Source organism: Neopsephotus bourkii, unplaced genomic scaffold (genome assembly GCF_033783945.1).
Source record: "Neopsephotus bourkii isolate Nb327-2 ecotype Australia unplaced genomic scaffold, CSIRO-AGI_Nbou_v1 NB_168, whole genome shotgun sequence".
Taxonomy (NCBI): domain Eukaryota; kingdom Metazoa; phylum Chordata; class Aves; order Psittaciformes; family Psittacidae; genus Neopsephotus; species Neopsephotus bourkii.
Genome location: NW_026900684.1, coordinates 15,485,097 through 15,508,761, shown reverse-complemented (window position 1 = coordinate 15,508,761; position 23,665 = coordinate 15,485,097). Strand labels below are relative to the sequence as shown.

The 23,665-nt window shown below is 36.5% G+C and overlaps 1 protein-coding gene across 2 annotated transcripts in view; it reads left to right on the top strand.

Annotated features, from left to right (window-relative positions):
- GLRB (glycine receptor beta) overlaps positions 1-23,665 on the top strand; it is a 49,483-nt gene that overhangs the window by 4,774 nt on the left and 21,044 nt on the right. For both annotated transcript variants that reach the window (XM_061373575.1, XM_061373563.1), the window contains exons 3-7: positions 7,486-7,592; positions 10,184-10,251; positions 17,736-17,965; positions 18,860-18,942; positions 21,563-21,703. In XM_061373575.1, coding sequence (XP_061229559.1) covers positions 7,486-7,592; positions 10,184-10,251; positions 17,736-17,965; positions 18,860-18,942; positions 21,563-21,703 — 629 coding nt within the window. The remainder of the gene's footprint in view (positions 1-7,485; positions 7,593-10,183; positions 10,252-17,735; positions 17,966-18,859; positions 18,943-21,562; positions 21,704-23,665) is intronic.

The window sequence follows — 23,665 nt, the reverse complement described above, 5'->3', positions numbered from 1 at the left end:
TATTTGCTTCCTTCAATTAGAGAAATTCTATTTGGTATCTTGGAGCAAAACCTCTTGTGATTATTCATAACACTGTACTTCTCAGTGCATTGTGTGATTTTGGCTTGATTGCCCATCATAGCTTCATTGATTTCTGAAACTGTTTTTCTCAGCTTATTATTGAGGGGTTTCACGAAGTTGATGCTTAAGCACTTGGTTCGTACTTTGATTTAATGCTTTCTCAGAACAGATGCAAGATTTCATATCCTACATTCAGATCATTTTCCTTCTTACCTCAGGCTTTCCAAATGAAACATAATTATGTCTGAGTCCTGAATGTTCGTTGATTAACAGAGAGATTGATATATTAGGCCTAAAATCTCATAATAGGGAGTTCTGCAGTGTAAATCTGAGAAGCTGTCTTCCACAGATGGTTAGTGCAATAAAATATAAAGCTTTAGTGTAACACTTCTCTTGTCTCCATGGAAAATATAAAGAAAACAGGTCTACCTCTTCAAGAAAATAATTTTGTGGATTGCAGTCTTCTGTTTACAAAGCTTGTTTTGAAATTCACTATGCTGAATACAGATGATTTCCATATGACAAATGGATTTAGTCACTTGATCATAGACTACCCACCCACTGTTACTTCTTATTAACTTCTCATAATTCCTCATAATACCTGTTTCTGGTAAAAATCTTGGACATTTAGCTGTGAATGTTTCCAAGAGCACTGCTGGTAAACATTTTTCCTTTTGTTACATCATAGTAAATACTTCAGTTATTTTATGATGTTATCCCCAAAATCCTTAGTAGCCCAGAAGGTCTCTACTAAAAAAATACTTGCAAGTTCTCTAGGCAAATTAAATTATAAGGAAAGGGAAGTTTGGTTATGACAGTGTTATAGAAGACATAGAGATGTAAGAGATTTGAACAACAGCTAACAAAATCAGTTATGACTGTGCTCATAATTGCAACTATCCCTATTAATTGTAGTTTGACTATGACTCAGCTGTCCACTTGCGCAGTGTTAATTTCTGAAGATCCCAGAGTATCTCTAATACTACAACAATGTCAAGCAGGATAACCTGTATCACTAAATCTCATTCTTTTGTCTGGTTACCAAGACTCTGCTTTTAAAATAGTGTCTCTTCTTGTCCGTTCTCATCTTTGAGCGTTTGTCCACGCGGAGATTTATATCCATGTAGATGATTAACTAAATATTGTATGATAGCTATAGATACTTTTTTACCTGTCAAGCTGGTATTCAAAATCATATTTTGGCTTGTATTCAGTGAAGCGTATCAGCTACTTCAGAAGCTGTGAAATGGCCCTCTAAGCCCTCCAGAAAACATGGCTTGTGCCATCTGCCAGGGCAGAGGTATAGAAAGGTCACAAATGCCAACATTCAATAAACAGCTTCTTTTAAAAAATAACAAGAAAAGACAGTGGAACTGGAGAAAAAACAAAGTTGTTTGAAAGTCTGTCCTAAAATTTATCTTGGTTAACTTTCAGCTTCTGCCACCTTCTTCCCATAAAGACTAAAGTAGAAGTTCAAAGAGAATCCTCTCCACCTTCCCATAAACAAGTGCTTTTAAATTTTATCAAGCATTTGGGTATACATGGCCTCTCTATCTGTAATATGTGATCATCCCCAAAATGTAAATGTTGGGAAAGTGGAATCATCTCTGTCTTCATTCCCATGTCATAGAAGACACTGCTGATAGTCTGTGGACATTTTAATTTGTAAGTGCGATGAGAGGGCTGCTACAATTTGTTGGAGAAGACGGAATGAAGTTGGCAGAAAACCTTGAATTTGGTTGTGGAGGCAATTTCATCTCACAGTGGTTCTGAAGTACATTGCAGACCCCATGTCTGGTTCCTATAAAAATTCTTTTGCCCCATGGTAGCAGCAGTTGGTCAATGGTTTAATTACTCTGTATTATGTAACTCTCATGGAAAGCCATGATCCCAGACAGATAGGGCCAGATTCGAGGGGGTTCGGGAATTTGTTTTCAGAGTGGCTGAATGTGATAGGGAGTAAAAGATAACAGTGTATAAGCAAACCTGAAGTTTTCTTGTAAAACAGTAGTTAAGTGTGGTAGCCTGGTTCTTGTTCAGTAATTCACTGTCTCAGTGAACAGCTTTTACTCGATTCTGAACACTGAAGCGATGAGACACTGCAGTCTTCTGGAAGAGTTACAGACTTCCACACTAAAAACCAAGTTAGAGCTGCAGGATTTATTAAACCCCCTAAACCTAAACCCAAGGAAAATCTTAAGTCTAAGCTCCCCAAATGAATCTTTGAAAGACAAATTATATAAAATGTATCTCCACTTAAACTTTCCACTTGCATCTCCACTTATACCACCATACAGGTCGTTAGATTTTACAAAGATCCATGCACTGTCTTAGTACTTACATTGCAGTAGGAAAAAAAGACTGGGACAAGGAACTGATGTGGATAAATAAATAATTTTTTTAATGTTCATGGTTCTGCTTAAATATCTGGATGCTGATTGTGTTTTGTGTCTGTGTGTGATATTGAGACACAGCAGGCCACCCATTATGCACAAGGGTCACTTACGTGGTGACTTCGGTAGGATGCAGAGGTGCCTAAACCAGGGGCAGAGCTAATTTTAATAAGTGGAACCACTGCTGTGAGCTTGCTGTGAGCAGTACAAGTCAGGGTGGATGAAGTACCATACTAACCAGGTTCTACTGATTCAGGGGCTGTCATCTCTGTGGTGGGCAGATGAATCAGCTTGCTTTTCTGAAGCTTAGGGAATAACAAGGCACTTCAGTTTGCTATATAAACACTTCTAAGATTTCTAACACTGGCAATGTTAAATGTGAAACCAAAGCTGGACTTACAGGTTTCTGATAGACAAAAACTGAAGTAGTGACACTACTGAGCTATTCACACCACCCACCTTCAGGAAGGTTCCGTACATGCCCACATCAGGAGACTACTATGCTCTCTGGTCTAGCTATGGCAGGAGATGAAAGATATTTCAGCCCTACAGTTCAGGGTTCACAATTTGGGTTGCCCAGTCTGGGTTTCTGTCTCAAATTCTGCTATGAAGGAATCTTTTTGTTCACCACAGTGCATTACCTCCAAATTTAGATACCAGAGTTACATATCTAATTTTAGGTGTTCGGATGTCAACTGCATTTGTAGACACATAAACAGTTGCTTAGAGTTCCATAGTTCTGATACCACTTTGCATTGGAAACATTGTAAGTATTCTTCCCAGTAATAGATGTGTCACCCAGTATGGTTTGAAAATGCAGTTATTAAGCATACTAGAGATCAAAGAGATCACTAAGGAGAATTACATAGTATCTTGTCATTTTGTGTTAACCTGCTTTTATGCTTTGACTTATTGCACGCTAAAAATCAAATGCCTGCGAATAAGAGCACTTATAGTTTACATCAGGGAAATTATACTTGCAATATATGCTGAGATAACAGATACTGTGATTCCCAAAGCTTATTTTTACCATTCTTATACATACGCTGCTGTATTGTATGACTAAAATGTCAGTTTCCATTACATAGATTATATAAAGTGTACTAAAATCTGTTGTTTTCAGCATCATATATCTGAAAAGTCTCCTGAGATAACTGTGAGTAGGATTATTTATTTTTATCTGTCACATAATAATCTAGAACAATGCAAAGGCAAAGCTTAATGCTAAGGTTATCCAAGCTATGCTTTCTAAGCAAGCACAAGCAATAGAACAAGCACACTACCTGACTGTCTGGACTACAGTGTGTGAATACATCCCTGTGACATGACTGTTTTTTTCCTGATTGTCATGCCATAAGTAATAAATACACTCATGTTCTTTTATAAAGTTAGAGATTCTTTAGCATAATGTGATCCTAAGACTAGGGATCAGAGCACTAGGTGAATTAATAGAACAGCAAAGGTTTTCCTTCTCATTTGTGTAGAATATTGTATATAGTCTTTATTGCCAACATCCTTCTTTAGCCCTGCATGCGATAAGGATCCCTTGTAACTTCAGTGAACTCCAGGAGAATAAATGTCATGATAACCTGCAGAGATATAATGTCTTCTGAAACATTTGCTTAACATAAATGTAACATAGCTGTATAAATTTCAAACCAAGTGTAATATATGCTTCCTTTTGCCTTGCATATCTGCTTATATGAACTGCTGGATTTTGATTAGTGAATTAAAAAATAATTACCCATTGTCATCAACTGAAAATGTAAATCATGTCAAGGTCAGTGGTAAAATGTGTAGAGCTGCAGTAGAAGAGGAAATGGGTACCTTACTGCATATCCTATGAAATACAGAATTTGAAGTAATTCTTTTATTGATCAGTGATATCAGAAGTAGCCTCCCAAAGACTGGAGAGAGGCCAGTCATATCACACAGAGATGTCATGCCAAAAGGCTAACTGTACTTTGTTTTTTTCCTGGCTTTTGAGAACACTGTAGAAGTGAGGACACTTCAAATGATTTTTTTGAGAATACTGTTTGGTTTCTTTTAGTTTCTATTTTTATTTTTTTCCCAGAAAAAAAAAGGCAATTAACACAATTGTTAATTACTTGCTTTTAAATTCGCTGTGAGAATTCTGTTACCATTCCCTCTGGCATTCACCATATCTTGCTTAGGACTCATCAATTACTGTGAGGATTGCTACTGCATCTGCATTTCTTAATGCTTTCCAGCAGCTCCACATACATTTAACACAAGTTGAAATAAGTGTATTAAAATTACAACACATGCTGCAGCTGGTGGAAATCTAAGGGAAATCTTAGGCTAGTTGTCAGCTTTTCACAAATGTGAAAATTGTAGGTTAAGTAAGAGAAATTGGTAACTTCTCAGTTGGTGTGAGTGTTGTTATACTGGAATCAGACAGCCTTCAGCAAATTGAGGTACTTCTTTTCTTAGGAAGGGAGGTCTTGGCTCAAATTATTTTTCTCTTCTGTAGTCTACACTTTTGCCTATTGTTAATTCATTCCAGAATGGTCAATTAAGCGGGGTAGTAGTGGCTTTGGGTAAATGTCTTAGTGGCATACATAATCCTAGCCTGTTTCCCCAAGCAACTTTCATTGGTTTTTTAAGTCATTCTGCTCATCTGTCACTCTGAAAGTGACGTAACCTCTTAACTCACCGAAACACGTATGATTTATTGATTTGCAGCTGGCATTTAGGCATTTTGATCAGCAAGGTTCTCTGAAGGAAATCCAGTCCTTGTGACGATGTTTTAGTCGCATGAGTGCTATTCAATGGTGGTAGCTCAATGACAGCATGCTGTAAAAATAAAAATATAACTGATACCCAGCAGAGCTTTTTTTTCCAGTAACTATTCCAATTGCTTCATTCAAAGTCACCTTTAGAAAGCAGCATTTACTGACTCTCTCTTCTTCTCCCAGCTCCTAACAATGTTATTGTAATTCACTTCGTTCTTATATAAATGAGGATAAATGTGTGCACCTTATACTTGTATAAATTCAAAACACTACCCAACAACTTGCAGGAGATATGACTGTGAAGTTCTTTACCAGAAAGCAGTGCTGCCACACGTTCTTCCCATCACTGTCTTCCCAGTGCAGTAAGTCTCCTTTGTCTAATTCATGGGTGACCTTTGAACAAACAGCCTGAACAGATATTTGTGTTAACATACTTCTGCAGTGCGACTCAGATCTCGCAAAACTACCACTTTATTCCTCTTACTTGAAGAGACAAATAAACCTGTCAGCTGTGTTTGGCTTTCTCTTTGATGTTGATGTTCACTCATTTAATTTCTCAGACTTTTTTCCTCTTTTCCTCATTGCATTTTACAAGCATCTGTATTTAATTTATGTGTCCATATTATCCTTGTAGTTCAGATTCCCATCATTGCTATTTCATGAACTTTGTATAATCCATGTTTGTAACATGCCTAGAGAAGCCCTTCCTGTTATCTTTGACATCCCTGGCCAAACTCAATTCTGTCTGGGTCTTAGCTTTCCAGACTGATTCCTAGATTCATGGACAATGGCCCTGTATTCTTCCCAGGCTGCCTGTCCTTGCTTCCACCTTCTACAAGCTTCTTTTACCCTTCTAAGTTTCCTCAGCAACTCCTTATCCATCTGTGGAAGCCTCCTGGACTTCTTGCTCCATCTCCTTCTTGTTATGACACAACACAAGCTTTGAGTGGCTGATCCATGAATATCAATCAGCATTCCCTCCCTGCCTTCTAGAGCTTTATCCCATAGAATATAAATTGGACATCTTAAAATCAGGAGATGTGATACATTCATACAACTTTCATTTTAAACTCCAAAAGCCTTGAATGAATGTTTAGATAATGCAGAAATCCAAGAGGACGTGAAGGAAACTGAAGGATGAGAAGAAAACTTAGCAGTGAACCAAGATATCATAAAGAATAACTTGTAGGTCTGTCAAGCAGACATTGATAGGGGAAAGAACAATGAAAACAAAAGTAATTAAGCAGGGTGAAGGAGGCAACAGCAGCTGATAGTGATTATGGAAAACATTTAGGAAGGATCATTTTTAAAATGATCCTTTCAAAACCAGGATAATTTTTAAAAATATGCTCATGCATTTGTTTGCTAGAGGTGATGTTGTCGATGCATATGACAAGTCTCTGTGGGGTGTTTGTCTTACTTTTACATGACAGAAAGTCAGCAGAGTAATCATAAAATGGATGGGAAAGTGATTACAAGACAAGAATCAAAATTGGAAAACATCACTGAGGAGGTTTTACAGACAGCATACAAGTTTATTTACATGATATTATCCACCTGCTAGGTGCTTAAATACATGGGGTGGGGACTGATGCACCCTTATTGCTTTACATTACACTCAATTTTGTTTTGCTCTTGTAGCTACATTTACCTGTCAAAGGTTCTTTTCAATTTCAGTGATGGGTTTAATTTAACACCCAACGCCATAACGGCAAGGTAAATAGAGATGTTTAAATTCCCCCTGCAAACCAGAGGAGTCCAAGGCCTTCTTTTCTGTAACAAAGCTTTCATTAGCACTTGACAATGAGAGTCTGCAATGGCTCCAGCTCTCAGTGGAATAGCTGGTGCTGGCGTGGGAGAGCAGGAGACTGCCAAAAGCCTCTGTGTGGCTTGGCACCCGCAAAGTGGCTGTCAGTTTGCTTATGGCCCTAATCTGACAGTCACTAAAAATAGTTCAGGTGGCTGCTTTCTACTGATGAAGAAATCATGTTCCTCTGGATACTTACATTAGAAAAGAAGGGAACAATTAATGAATTCTGCTTTATTTACTTCCACGTTTACAGTTAAGAGTATAAAGGAAAGCTTTCACATATTTTTTAGTTTCTGGAAAACTACGGAAGCATCACAGCAAAAAGAAGACTGAACAGTGTGGAACCTGAAAATACTGAACATATTTTGCTGGTGAAATGGCATTTATGGCATGACTTTAAAATGACTTAAGTTTAAGCACGCAGTTGTTTCTGTCTTAATAGTAATTAATGCACTTTTTGTTACAGCCAGCAATCAGCTGAAGACCTTGCAAGAGTACCTGCTAATTCTACCAGCAATATCTTGAATAGGCTATTGCTCAGTTATGATCCCAGGATAAGGCCTAATTTCAAAGGTTAGTCAGATATTTTAGCCTTTGTTTTAATTTTTGGAATTTAACTTTTGCTCTTTTCACACGTAGAATATTTATACAGTGCTAATATTCACAACCTAAATTTCAGTTTGTTTGGTAGATTTTGTTTGGTAGTGTGTTTTTTTCTTTTTAATGGAAGTACCCCTAGGTAGTGTGAAACTGCAGAAGATATTTACCCTTATGAGCTGAAAGGTAATATGTTAGGATTTCATGATCATAATAGCATGTGATTCTTTATTATTACTAATACTATTACTATTATTTTATAAAAGACTTTTTGAAATTAGAATTAGGTTCTATAGAATGAGTTTTTTAAATGTCTTTTTATCCCTACATTTTAGTTAGACTTTTGTAGTATCTCAAGTTTTCAGTATTTTAAAACTAAAAATATTCACTATCAGCATTATTTAAGATGGCTTTATAAAAATGGGGATCAGCAGTATCACTCTTTGGAACCTATATGGTTACTAAATCCTTTAAAGATATATTATAATACAGGTTACACACTTTGGGGTTTCAAGTAGGTTTCAAAGAATTTAAATGCATTCTTTGCCCTTAAAACATCTCTGTGGTAGTCAGATCTTGTAGGAATCTTCTGTGTAGGAAAATTTAATTTCCTTACATATGCAGAGAAGATTGGACTACATCTTCCTTGCAAAGCCTCTAATAACTCCTACAGCTGGAAAAAGACATAGGCCATTTTCTTACATTACAGACACTGCAGTTTACATAAATCAGTCCTTTTGGTTTAGAACTTCCATTGAATTGTGTGTGCATTAAGAGATATTTTAACGTGTATTAATAGTATGGAGTATTTGGTAATCCATAATTTTTACTGGGCTTCTGAAGAGACCGTTTTCAGATGTTGTATTTAACTAACTTTTCTAAATGTATTAGACTCACTTCCCAGCAAGTGTCTTATTTCTAATTCTCTGTAGAATCATTTATGTTTTCAGCACAGAGCCTTGTCACAAAGAATAAACATCCAGCCTTTACCTATTCTTCAGCATGATCAGCTTGTAATTGCAAAGCATGCTGCAAATTTCCTTGTATTTTTGATAACCCTGCTGGCAGTCTTTAAGAATCAAGACAGAAGGAAAAGGAAGGACATTCAACATTAACTCCAGGGAAGTGGAAGGAAAAGAACATTTTCTGACAAGTGGTTTGCTCGTGTTAAAACGTTCCCCACACATGACTGATTTTCTTGGTGGGTACTTCCTATTCAAATCTTGAAGAGATAATAATACACTCTTGGCTACCAGTGATGTGGTGGGTGCTCTGTTACATGCATCAGGCAATAAACAAAGTATTATGTTTATTTCATAATCAAAAACATCACACATAACTAGTCTGATTTAAAAGAAAAAAAACCCAACACCTGGTTTACCTGAAAAAAATGAAATTTTATCTTAATGCTCTTCTGGCGACCCAAGAGAACGAGGTTGAATTTATGTATTAAATGTGCACCAAAATATTTTATGCAGGCAAGCAAACTATTAGATGAGGCACATATTACTTTGTATTGTTTTGCTTACCCTGTCAAAATATTCTTCATATATTCTTATATCTCTTTTGTTGCTGAAATTAGGAAGAAACCCACTGAATTAAGTATTTGTAATAGTGTAAATGAGATCAGATACATGCATCTAGTGCACATACTGACACTCAATATATAGGTGCTAAATAAAACTAGTGGGCCATAGTTAGTTCTCACAACCATCAGGCCACTTCTCCTTGCTTCATGATAACTCTCTGTTAACACCAGATTAAATGACTGCCAGTCAGTTCCCTCAGGGTGATGGAGGGCAGATATAGCAGCTGTCACACCATCCCTCTTCAACTACAGGAATCCTGGCTGTGGAAAAGAGGAAAAAATCCAGGCCATTTTAGTATCTTCACAGCTGCTGGCTTCTGGAACTTTTTCTTGGCTAATTGGTAACCATTGTAAAATGGAGCAACTTTCCAGCTCTCTTGCACTAAGGCTAGATAGCTGTGAAGGCTGAACAAAACAATTTTTCTTTCTCTGTATTCATACTTCATAGTTATGTATTTCACTTGCACAAAGAAGTAACCTCTTACCATATAGGTAAACGTCTCATCGTAAATCATAAACAGGTAATTTGGGATGATTGATCTTGACAGTTATAAGTGTCTGCTGCTAGAAATGGGAATTGCCTCTATCCATTATCGTGTGTGCAAAAATAATAGTGGATTGTGCATTCTGTAGTAACAGAAAATCATGGAATTTGAAAATTACTCAGATTTATGATCTGTGATACGCTTTAAGTTTAGCACTCTGGACTAAGTTTTTTTTTTCTGTTTTCTTATCACTAGGTTGAGAAGAGTTTCTGTGATTTCTATTGGCTTTCGATGGAAACAAATTATACCATAGCTTTTGAAAACTGTGTATATACTAACTTGAAAAGATAAAGTTGTATGACCCTATAAAAAAAAACATTTCACATTGTGATATCAGTATAAAGGAGCTTTAAGTGAAAGATAACGTACCTTTACTGGACTGTGCACCAGAAATCTTTTTCTATTTTTCTTTCTTTCTTTTTTTTTTTTTTCAGGAATTCCAGTCGATGTTGCAGTCAACATCTTCATTAACAGCTTTGGGTCAATTCAAGAAACAACTATGGTAAGGCAAATTAAATTATTATCACACACATGGAGATTTTCTCATTAAATTAAATTTCAGACTGAGGATTATGAATTGTAAAGTAGAAATGATTGTTATGATTGTAGACCCTGAGAACTGAGTTAATGGGGTTAGTGACTGATTGTGCTTTATGCCATAAACCTACTAATCTATTTCACTCTATATTTGTCCACAGATTGTTACAGCTTTTAGGATCTGATGTACATGAAAGGGCATGCAAGGTTTCTAAGATGCAAGAAATGCACTTATTTCCATAAGTTATTAAGTTCAGGGAATTTGGTAGTACGAATTAGGTAATCTTCCAGACGGTTAATATATAGGTTGCTTAGTGTATTACTAAAGAAAATAATGAGACTGTATATGAGAGAAAAAGAGCATATATGCATAAAGCTGAAGTATACAGGTTCTCTGTTTTATGTAGTTCTGAGGATAGAAGTAAATAATGGAGGAATAGAAGGACGAGGAGTACAGGTGTAGACCATCAACGACGATACTGTTACTTGTGTTTATTTACTGTGTAAGAGAGAGAAACCGAGGAATGAACATTCTAAAAATGTGTTTCCAGTTCCACCAGAAAATTTCAGAATGTCAATAGCAGCTCCAAATAATCCTCAGTATAGTTTTGATAATTTTTGTTTTTTAGGAAATAAATCTATTTCAAAATAAGAAGTAATTTCAGCGAAACACTTCCCAATGTCTTGGGACTCAAAGATCTTTTTTGCAACAGTATTTCCAATAAATACCAAAAAAATATTGCCCAAAAAGTTGCATTTGATTGTTGAAGATGTTCTGACCTGATCAGGGCTTTTCTTTTGTGCAAAAACGAAGGGAGTACACCATGTCTTGCCAGCATGTGGGAAGCTACAGCCAGAGCATGCACTCAGAGTGGGAATTCTGAGGTGCTCCCTCAGCATCCCATTTGGAAATAACATTGGTGATCTGCTGCAACCAAAGCACTGAGGCTTTTCTTAAAATCAAGCTGCCTTTTTAAATACTGTGAGTAAGGCAGCATTCATACTCATAATGGCACAGAAGAAATGAACCATAATACAGTTAATATATAATAAAACACTGTTTGTTGCTGGTGGAAGTAAATACCCACTTAAAATTCAGAACCAGCTTATGATACCCTATGACATTTCAGTAGCGTTATGGAGCTGCTCAGCACTAAACATACATGATGGTTGAAACAGCTTTTGAACTGCTTGGCCAGAAATTTCTGTTTCTTCAGCTAAGAATGAAATAAAGATTTAGATGTGATTGCAAATGATAGCAAGTCAACTAATGGCATTAGTGAGAAGTGATATTAAAACAAAGACTGTAAGTATGCTGAAGATGCCCTGAGATTTATTTCTGAAAAGTAAAAGGGGACGAAAGTTTAAAGAAGGGCAGGAGGAAGAGCAGGAAAGTAGGAGTGAGATAAGTGTCTAAGATGGCAGGTATATTAGGCCAGATGGCCCTTTCAAGTTTCTGAAATTTATTGCATGCTTTAAAAAGTGACTTTTACAGAGGCTTTTTTACAATTCACCCAGATCCAAACAGTAACAAAACATGAATGTAAGGGGTGTTCTTCCCCACCTCAAAATTAGGTATACTCACTACAGTAATGTATGCATGCTTGTCTGTGAATTCCTGATATGGTCACTCACAAGTTTACTAGGATCTTCTGTAAGAGAAGTCATGCTCTCCTCCGTATTTCAAAACTTCAGACAGCATCCTTACTTTAATGTATGCTTTTATTTAGACTTCTACATCCAGCTGATCACCATGATAGCTAAGCATGTTCATGTGAGGTTTGGATTACTTTTTGGCTGCCTCAGTGTATCAGAGGAAGAACTGACAAAAGAAACAGTCTATCTGTTCTTCGTTTTATCACTTGGGAAACCCTGCCTGCCTCAGTAGGCATTGGGTCCTGCCAACATCCAGGAACCACTGCTGCCTTGAGGCTAGGCGGGTACTTGCCACCAGATTGTATGTCTAATGTCTGGCTAAGGCTCCAGACAGGAGAATCAAGTCCCTTAGACTATAAAAATGTTGCACCTCCAGAATCACAGGAAAAGTGGTTCCTGGAGCTGAGGCATCAAGTCTGTGAAGGACCAGCAGGGCCTTTTGCACTCAAAAAGGAGAGACATTTGCAGGCAGCAACAGAACTACTGAAAAAGGTTCCTCAGTGTTGGCGAAGAGAGGGGCTGTCTCCAGCGCTGGTGTGAATTATGAAGAACATTGATTTCTTGACAGTCTCTAAAGAGACCAGAAGCTACTAAACCACTTGGAGTTCTGTCATTACTGATACCAAAATCTGTGAAATCATGTATTTCCAAGTATTTCCATTGATGAAGCATCATGATGATTCTTAGCTCTGTAGTCACTTCTGGCTGGAATAGCTGAATTCATACATTTTCAAAAAACTCTATGTGGGGATAAAGCATCCAGGTTGAGCCATGCTAAAGGGATGATTCCTTCTTTTGGTGATGGAACAGTGGGGAAAAATATCTGTCGGTTCCAGGTGATTGAAAGTGAGATGGTGGTAGAAGGCCCAACAAATGAATGTTTAGAGTGCCAGGGAGAAAAAAACACAGCATTCTGACCTCCTGTTGTTCAGAAGGATGTTAAAAGAAATGCAGAGGGAGATATCTACAACAAGATGTCCTTTACCCCACTCTTAAACCCTTCTCTGGATTTGATGTCTGGAACTTCTAACTAGTCAGCAGGCTCCCACAGTGTTCCTTGCTTTGAATCATGGTGGCTGGTTCTGATGGTTCCTCCCATATTTCAGGAATCCCAAAAACTTATTTTCAATTTATTTTTGTTTTTGCTTATTATGCTTCTGGCCCCATGCTGATTACGTTCTTAGCTATGCACTTGGCTCATCCTCAACAAAAAAAGAGTAGAGATTACCTCCCACTGAGGTAGGACCTACTTAGTTTTTAGGAGAGAAAGGAATTTCTTTATAAGAAAGCATTGACATGTTTGAAATAATATTAGTTTGAAGCAAGATAGGACCTGTAGTGTGGATCCTATGCCCAGAAGCCTGTACTGCGTTAATCAAAACCTTGTGAGGAAACTGAAGGGCACATATTTGCTCTGTGTCTAGAAAAAGTAATGTTCATATTGTGTCATCAAATACTTGAGAGAACAGAGGTGTTTTCACACACCTATCAGACAAGTTGCCTGGAAAAACTACACAAAAATTAGTTAACTATGGAGAAAATAAGGATTTATACAGCTAAAATGAAGAGCTTACACCAGAGCTGCTACCTTCTAGTAAGCTCCCTTTATCTTGACTAACTTGTTTTCTTCTAGCTCATTAGATTGCTTGTCTAGGATCCTCTTCTTCTGATTTTGCAGATGTTTTTTTAGACTGTAGGTTTGTGGAATAATATGGTGATTATGTCACATTTACAAACTGCGATAGTCTGCATGACTAGTATAGGATTCCTGGGGATAAATCCTTTCTGGGATAAATATCCACAGGGCTACAGTATTTTAGCTGTGTTGATGATCTGACCCTCTGCCTACAGAATCTATATTCAAGCTTGTAATTTCAGTGTAACCTTTTGTCACTGACTCAAATGGCAAAACAGCAATTCCTCCTTCTCCTTTACTTTAAAACCCTGCAGAAGGGTCTTTTTAATATTTATGTGTATAAAGGAAAATTTGGTTTCCTTATTTTAATCTTAAGAATGCCATTTTCTACTTTATTTGAAGACTACTATTGTGCTTCCTTTCTTTGAATGAGTGCAGTTCATGTAGAAAAAACCTTTCATGATTTCCTGTTTGCTCCAGTTTGCAGAGAGAGATCTATTGGCTATGTTGAGTTGCTGGCCCAAGGAGTGGTTCTGGCTGCACGTCCACTGTTTAGTAGGTTGAATTTGAAACACTTCCTAGAATGCCTCATCTTTCAACCTCCCTGCAAACAGCTTGCCTTCTGTTGGAGTTTAATGGGAAAACAAAGCCCTGTAGAATACTTCTCTGATTCTTTTTATCTGCCAGGTCCTCCTAGCTCTAATGTGATGAATACCTCCTTCATTCCCTCCCCTGGTTTCAGGCTTTTTGATTGCTATTTGACCCTCCTTTATTATAAAATGCTGGTTATTCTGCAATATTCAAAGAATGTTTGTAAAATGCATAGGAAGAAGACTATATGCTTCATACAGATCACTTCTGCCCCTCTTGAGCCTAACTGTAGTGTACGTTCTGAATCTTAAAATTCATTGCCCAAATTTGAGAGAACTGGTAGCAGACATCTTTCAAAATAGATGTATTCCAGATATTAGTCTATACTGCTGCCAGATGCTGTACTAGTTCATGTTCTTCAAGAAGAAGCCCTTCTGCACATCTTTGGCTAGCCACAGTTTTGTATCCTGACATCTCTTTGCTTCCTTCTGCATTTTCTGTGTTGTCTCAGGTATGTGGCAGCCTTCCTATCCAAGTACCCTCTGTCAGAAGCCTTGTCCTGGCTTCAGCAGTAGCAGTCAGTTTTCTCCTTCTTAGTAGCTGGTGCAGTGCTGTGGTTTTGACTTTTGGACTGGGAACAGCACTGATAACACCGATGTTTTTAGTTGTTGCTCAGTAATGTTTACTCTGACCAAGGACTTTGTGAGTCTCATGCTCTGCCAAGGAGGAGGGGAAGCCAGGAGGAAGCAGAGACAGGACACCTGACCCAAACTAGCCAAAGAGGTATTCCATACCACAGCACATCATGCCCAGTATATAAACTGGGGACAGTTACCCGGAAGGGCTATATCACTGCTCGGGCGGGCTGGGTATCGGTTGGCAGTATCGGTGGTGAGTGGTTGTATTCTCTCTCCTTGTTATTTCCCTTTTCATTATTATTATTGATGGTAGCAGTAGTGGTTTTATGTTATACCTTTGTTACTGGGCTGTTCTTATCTCAACCTGTGGGAGTTACATTCTTTCGATTCTCCTCCCCATCCCTCTGGAAGCTGAGGGAGGAAGGGGGGGAGTAGTGAGCTGAGTGTCTGAGTTTAAACCATGACAAGCCTCTAGTCATTTAGGTAGGTCTGAACCTACCTATTTCACGTTAAGGGGATTTTTCTTCTATTGACTTAAATTGGAAAAGTTCAAGTTCTTAAAATATTGCAACATCCCATTGTTTGGTATATTTTAAGTTCATTTGTAATAGAGCATGGAAGAAAATAAAATAGCATCCACCTGATCTTACTTCCAATTCTTATTTTGCCAGTGCATTCTGCTTTTCAGTGATGTAAACATCTCCTTCTGAATGGGTAAGCTGAAAGCAAGTGCTGGACACTGCTTATCATTTGCCTATGGCTTTGAGAAGGCATCTTATTTTCTTAGAATTAGGGTAACGCATTTGTTTATGGGGATATTAATTTTGGTGTGATGAATAATGTCATGCTTGTGAGCATGCACAATATGCAGTATTTATCTCATAAGGTTTAAAGTAATTGTTTTAGCTGAGACAAGAAGTGCATTTGGAATGGGAACTTCAGCAAGAAGCAAGTAAAGTAAATTTTCAATGATATACATGTAATTGAAAATACACTTTCCGAGATAATTACCTGAATTCCCTCCTGTTATGAAGCTTTGCTGTGAGAGGCTTCCAGTACAAAGTCACTTCATATTAACTACCGTTTTATGCTTCATCTTTACTTTGACAAGATAATATAGGACTTTGTATAAATAAGAGTCACACTACATATATTTTTTCAAAACCAGACTGCCAACAAGTAACATGTCTCTAAGAACCATGCATATTAATAAATATTGCTTCAGTTCTTTCTACTTGGTTTTGATGCTTTGCTTTTCCTTACAATGCAGTAGGAAAAATATTAAGCAGTATAGTGTAATAAAGTAATGCCTGGGCTGATCTGACTGGTGGACTGGACATGGGAAAGTGGGCATTGTATTCTGAGAAACAGGGTAAATCAACAGGGTAAGTTGTTCTGCATGAGGTCTTAGACAAGTGAATGCCTTCCTGTTGAAGTTAGCATGCCTGTCTCAACATGGCACTTGTGTTGGACTGTAAATGTGTACATTGTAGTAAGTGCAACAGATGAGAAGTCACATTGTATCAGCAGAAAAATGTGTAAGACATGTAAAATAAACGTGTTACATTAACATGTAAAATAAACATGTTAATGACATGTAAAATAAACAACTTTATAAAATTATCTTGATATGCAGAACCCATTGACAAACAAAACATATGTTGAGAACCTTCACCCACAGATTTCTAACATTTTGATATAAATGTATAGCAGCAGCAGTGTTTTCAGTGCTGTAAAGAACACAGCCCTTTCTCTGGATGCTTTGTACCTGACAAAAGGAAAAGAACAGAACACACTATAGAAGACAACTAGGAAGACTGCAGATAGATAGAAGTTATCTTACACATAGAATTTTGGTTTGTTTGTAGGACTTTCCTTATTTTATTTCAACAATAAATACCTGCAACAATAAATACCTAACAATAATACTTCAGCAATACCTTTATTCCTTTTCTGTATGCAATCTGCCTTGTTTATATATACATTAAAAAGAGGCACTGGCTTAAATGTAAATGTAAAAAGAAAAAAGACTTAGAGGTAAGACTGAAAAATCATAACTGACATACTGGGTCAGATTTTTCCTTTGGGTGCACAGAGCTTTCACTAAGGATAGAACACGTGTGGGTATCATTTTGCCCTGAGACACATGCTACTTCAATTCCCAAAGGCAAAATCAGGTTCTCATTGAGCATGGCTCTGCTACTGTCCATCCTTGAGCAAGAGTCCTGCAGAATCTGGAAGGAAGTTTTCTCTGTGTGAAGCCTGGATTTTGTCTCTGTTTAAGGCCCATTCTTTTACTGCTTTCATACATGATGCCTCAGTACTTGTGTTGCAAACTGGTATCAGTTTTCCTCGGTTTCTAAAAGAGTCCCAAATCGCTGTTACAAAGTCTGAAGCCATATTCTGGGTGTGTATTGTAAAACCTGTTATCTATCTACCTGGTCTATTTTCTGCTTTTATAGTGTGATATTTTCCTATCAGTGTGCCACTTAACCAGATGGAGAATAAGATGGAATTTACACTCACAGGATATCCTTATTGAAGTGGTATCATGCCTGCTGCCTGCAGCAATTTCATGTAGTCAAGCTATGGCCTCTCTCTGCCCTGCTGCATGTTTTTCTCTATGCCTAGGTAAAAGGGGGCTACTGTCAAAGGGATGCATAAATCATTCAGGGGGACAATTTGGTCCTTTTAAAAAAAAGAAAATTGTATTCAAAACATGAGTGAGACATAATCTACCTAACTGTACTAAAACCTATTAAACTTAGCACTTATTAATGTTGTTTGAATAGCGATTATTATCTTTGTGTAGAAAATATCAGGGCATAAATTGTTTTTCTCTTCAGAGTCTGATAGAATGGTTTTCTTTCTCCATGGGTTTTTGGCTAGACTTCAGCTAGTCTAATATTTATTTATTCTTCCTGTCAGGATTATAGAGTCAACATCTTTCTAAGACAGAAGTGGAATGACCCCAGACTCAAACTTCCCAATGATTGGAGAGGTTCAGATACACTGACAGTGGATCCAACTATGTTTAAATGCCTCTGGAAGCCAGACTTATTCTTTGCAAATGAAAAGAATGCTAACTTCCATGATGTCACACAAGAAAATATCCTTCTTTTTATATTTCGGGATGGAGATGTCCTAGTCAGCATGAGGTATTTTATTGACCTATTTCTACTCTTTTAAGTGAATTGATATCAGATATATATGCTGCGTTAGTAATATAATACAGTTTATGACTAATATTTCAATTTATATGACAGTTTGTAAACAGTACCACAATAAATTAAATGTGTGTAAAGAAATCAGATGAAGATGTTTTAAAGCATGTCATTTGATAGCATAGCAGGTATTAGAAATTTGAAATGTATGTAGGCTATCTGAAGTAAAGCCTTCAGCAAAATAATATAATTTGCACATCACTTGAACTCGAATTTCTACATCAGCCAAAGAAAGAGGTGGTTACTTAGTCATGATAGAGTGCGTGCAGCTTAGCCATGGCACTCCTTGCTGCAGGAAGCGGTGAGTGATTAAAGCATACATGGATAGCAAAAAGCAACTGGAAGCAAAGCATCTTATTGGACAGGAATAAAATTTTTCAAGGTCCTTTAAATAGAGATGCATCACTTCCAGTTTAGGAAGTCCATGAGATGTAACTTCTGGTAGGCTGCTGGATATCTAGCACAATATTATTCCTGATTGCTGTAGTCTCATATTCTTCTTCAAGAGTCTGCCACTGGCCACTGTTGGAGACAGGACTCTCTTTTGTATGGACCTTTGGTTTGGTTATTCTTATGACCTATATGTATTTTTGTCACGTATTAGTAGGTCTCTGATTTGTGAACTACTATATGTTTAAAAGTCTGTATAAAATTTTATTCTCAGACTAATAGAGGTAGCTCAATTTTAAACTGTTACTTATCATAAGTTTAATTTTTTCTGCTATTTTAGAAGCTGAAAATCAAATACCTGAATTTTGTTTTCTTACTGCTGTCTACTGTTTGCATGGCAGCTCACACTGTTTTTAAATTCTGTTTCTGTATTTTCAGATTGTCTATTACTCTATCATGCCCTTTGGACTTGACCTTGTTTCCTATGGATACACAGCGCTGCAAGATGCAATTGGAAAGCTGTAAGTAAATCAGTCTATGCATGAAACCAGTTGCCTTCTAAAAATGTGTGAGAATCAAACAAAAATTGATCAATTCTGTATTGTTTGTGTCAACATTTTAAATTAAAATAGTCTTGAAAATAATCTTCACTGGTTCCTACCAACATAGATTTCCCTATCAAAAATGGCTTTTATGGTTATGGCACCATGCACTCTGTTTTTAGCTTTTGCTATCAAACATAATGACAACTGATGACTTTTACAGAAACTTTTACAATAAAGTTAGTAAAATGGAAACACGCGTCATTTGGGAAAACGAATCCATGGTTTCCCTAAGTAGTTTTAACTTCCACAACTTGTGCTGCTCTCTATTATCCCCTTGCACTGAGAACGTATTGCATTGTTTGAAACTCTTTTGATATGGTGCTGAAGGAAAAGTATATGATGCCAATGCATTCAGAACATTTAGTATGAAACCTTTTGAAAGTGGTTTCAAGATGTATTGTAGATGTAGTCAGGTATCTCTCCTTTACCAGTCTGGTCTCTAGGTGATTTGATCTTACAAAGGGGCAGCCAGATCTTGTCTGTGAAGGGCTTCATGCCATGCTGGAAGTTGCAACCAGAATGTTTCTGAAAACCATCTGTTTTCTTGCACCCAAGTAGAAGGGTGCCTGCACAAGTACAGCCTTTTCCCAACACTGATCCCTGATAATCCCACTTTCATGGCAATTCTGATTTCCTGAGTAAGGACAAATGTGAAGCAGGGAGAAGGAAGGTGGCTTGCTCCAGCCCATTCCTGCTATAATACAAAAACTTTGTCGAGTTGTTAAATCCACCAGTTCTGGTGGGGAAAAAGGAGGTTAGGGAAGGCAAGACAAATGAGAAGAAAGAGGAAATTTAATCAAAGCTGAGCAGGGCATCCCAGTAGGAATAAGGGTAATAATAATGATATCAGAGCTGTACAATTTAGTTTTTGATTGCCAGCATTTACCTCTAGAATCGTAGTATGTCCGTAGCAGTTTAGCCCATCACTAATATATATATATATGTTAACTGAAGTAAACTCTTACAGTAAACACAAATATGTTTGGGGTTAAACTGGAATTAGGCAGTAATACTAATGGAAGAATTGCTCAAAAAAATCTCAATAACTGTTATTTAAACACTTTTAAATGTTAATTTAACAATGACAGTTTAACAACTGTCTCTCTCCATGCTAAATTGCTATCCTATATTCAAATTCAGGAGGAATTTTTTCCTTTAGAAACACAACGTGCACTAAATTTTCTTCTACCTTTTAATTCAGTTGTCAAAAGGAAGAATTTTGTCAAAAATAAGAACCCTCCAGATCCAGCAGTGCTTTCCCTGTTAGCCATTGGCAGTTTAATTTTACCTATTTTCAAATCAATATTTTGTTTCTAGTTGCTAGATTTTCAAATCAAAAAAGACCATCAGCTTTTGCTGGGCTTCTCTCTTATCTATAGTTATGATCCCCAGTTCTACACATTCCGTATAGACAAAATTTTCACTGTCCAGTAATTGATATCATAAAAGATCTTGGCAGACTTGTGATTTGATGTGTGTTGTAAGGGGGTGAGACGGATTTTATGAATGAAGCTTTAAAACAACGGATTTTATTTTTTTTGCATTATTTTCCTTCATGGAGCTTTGACAAATTGTGATTTTTATTAAGTTTTTCTGAATCTTAGAGAAGCTTATGACCATTTCACCTTTTTTCATCACAGCTGTTTTTCAAAGATTAAACCCCCACAACTGTCTAATGCCTCTGGGAAAAGAATGGTTCTTCTGTCAGAGACTGAAATGCATTCCAACTCCATCTTCTTCATGTTTCCCCATATTTGTTTCCATTTAACCCACAGTATCTCTGAATTAATTTAATCCTTAATAAACAGAAGGTAGCAGAAAAAAAAGGCATGTAAAATCATTATTATTTTATCCCTATTTAATCAATATTGCTTTATGCTTGAATACTGTGAGCCTAACTTTCACTGCCTTTAACTTGGTGGTGTTCTATATATCATGATTCAGACACTCAGATGTATGATGAAGTCTGTCAATACTCAGGAGATGGTGAAGCCACTGAACTGATTTCAGTGGGACTACACATCTACTTAATTTCCTGGTCAAGTATTTCCTGAATGGCAGTGCTTTCATGAACCAGGGCCTTTAATCTCAACAATTAAGCAGAAAGGTTGTTTTACACACAAAAAAAGATTCATCACAGTAATTGAGTTGTTAAATTCTTTTGAAGTTACTAGGACTTGTGAGTGCTGTTAAAGTTCAGTATATTTTTCATGCTTTGCTGAAGTAGAGTTTGAATGAATAGGGAGGCTTCAAAGCTGCAGAGAATAGAGCTTTGCTTTCTTTGTTTAAACAGTAAGCACTGTAACAAACACCTTTTAATCAGTGTAATATAGCAGATAATGTAGAGTTTCACCCACCAAGTCCTAATTTAGGCCTACATTTAAAAAAATGTGGATGATTATTTAGTTTTTGTATTTAATTTTTTAATAGGAAATAGAAAATAAAAGTGAAAGAAATATAATGCTTTTATGCTAGATTTCCTTGCAGAGTTTGCTCTGAGAGAGTTCTTTAAACTACTGTTATTTTGTTCTTGTAGTTGGTTACACAACTGATGACTTACGGTTTATCTGGCAGTCTGGAGATCCTGTACAGCTAGAGAAAATTGCTCTGCCTCAATTCGATATTAAAAAGGAGGATATTGAATATGGTAACTGTACCAAGTACTATAAAGGCACAGGTAGGTAATAAAAATTATTACCTTGGTAAAAAACTTGAAGTTTTCTTCAATTACTGTTTATAGTTAATGGTTAATATTCCAGTTCTTGTCTTACATTTCATGTGATAAAATAGATTAACTAACAAGTAGTTCATATAATAGTAACTGTCATATGTGATTACTGCAGACTAATTAAAATATGGAATCATCTAGGTTGAAGATGAGATTAAATGTTTGCCTTGGTTTTGCTTACATGTCTTGTGTTCTTACTGTCACCAAGGTGTTTCTGTAGTCCCAATATCTAGAGACCAATACCATATAGTCCCAATACCAATAGACCTTGTGAGTGTCTAACTTTTCTGAAAGGATATTCACACTGAATTATGCCAGTTGAAGTAAAGTAAGATAATTTCGGTTTTCTAGTTCAACTTTTATTGCAGAAGTGGATAGCGATAAAGTATAACTTCAGGTGCTTCACCCTGCAGGTTCTTCTCTTCAGTGTCGTGGAAAGTCTGTCATTATAGAAAGCTGCTTACAATCCTCAGCCCTGTATTAATTTAATCCTATGATTATTTTCTGAGTGTGGGCACAAATTTATCCAACTATTTCTGTACTCTGGCTTTCAATGACATAAATATTATCTCATTAATTTTGAAATAAAAAATATCTCAAAAATATCTTTTTATTTTCTACTTTGATTCCTGCTATAATTATATCCAAACTACTCACATATTGTGGCAACTGCAAGAATTTCTACGACAACAGAAAGCAGCAGGATATATTTTAGTCAGTGCTTTTGCATCATATGAATAAATCTTCCATTAAAACTCAACGAAGATGGCTGTAGTGCTGCATCTTCTGAGGATGCTGTCCAAGTTTCTTATTTACTATCCAGCTGAAGTTTAGGGTCTGTTACTTGTAGTTGTTCCTAAACTATTTCCCAAGTCTGAAGAGATCTCAAGTAACCTTAGCAGATATCAGAGTTAAGGGATTTAGCTTGAAAAGGATAATGAAAATTGAAATTAGGCTTGTTTTTTGACAGCAAAATGAGTGAGTTCTTATCCTAACTCCGTAGTTCAGCATGTCAGGTGATATACCATTTGTAAATAATAAGAAATTGTCTCTCATTAGGAAAGTTTTGCATTTGTGAAAACACAACCAACTGACAATGACTACATTAAAATCTAGGTTAGGATATTGCAGAAACTTGTTTATCAGTAAGAAATATTTTATTCTTAATTAAACAATGAATTCACTGAAAGAAATAGGCTACAAAGTAGTGAAAAATTAAAGGAATGGATCTTTCAATTCCCAAATAAAATTAATACAAATAGGAAAGTTGGAAAACTTACTTTTTCCTCGTATTTGAGGGAAAACCAAAACACTTACTCAGAATTGCTTCTTGTTACGGAAGTTAATTGTGATCATTTTGAGTTTTGCCCTAAATCTAAAATTAAATATCTAAAAAATCTGAAGGTATTTTAGGCATTTTAGAAGCCTTAAAGAAAATAATTCTACATTTTACTATTAAGCAGGAAAGAAAATCAGTAGTGTTCTCTCAAATTTAAGCACCTTTTGACCACAAGTTGAAATGACACCGTACTCAGTAAAATGGTCACATGTTGTGTGTATGTATGTGATTTGAACGTTAAAGGAGGAACATGAAAGAATCATCAGAGGAGTGCAGTAACAACATGAAATTTGAAAATGTTTTCCTTCCTAATTCTATAATTGCAAATCCTTTTCTGTTTAAAAATTAAGAATATCCTTGTTAATCTCATAATCAAGACTGGAATTATTTCTTCATTAATGTGAATGGAATATTTTGGTACTCTGATGTATTTTAGAGTTTTTTTTGAGTAGTTAGCAGTTGTTTCATTTACTCTAAGTTCTTACATTGAAGGTATATTACAGGTTTTGCACACATAGTTAAAATTAATTCTCCTAAGGATTTTGTCAGGTAATCAAGAAGCAAATACTCAA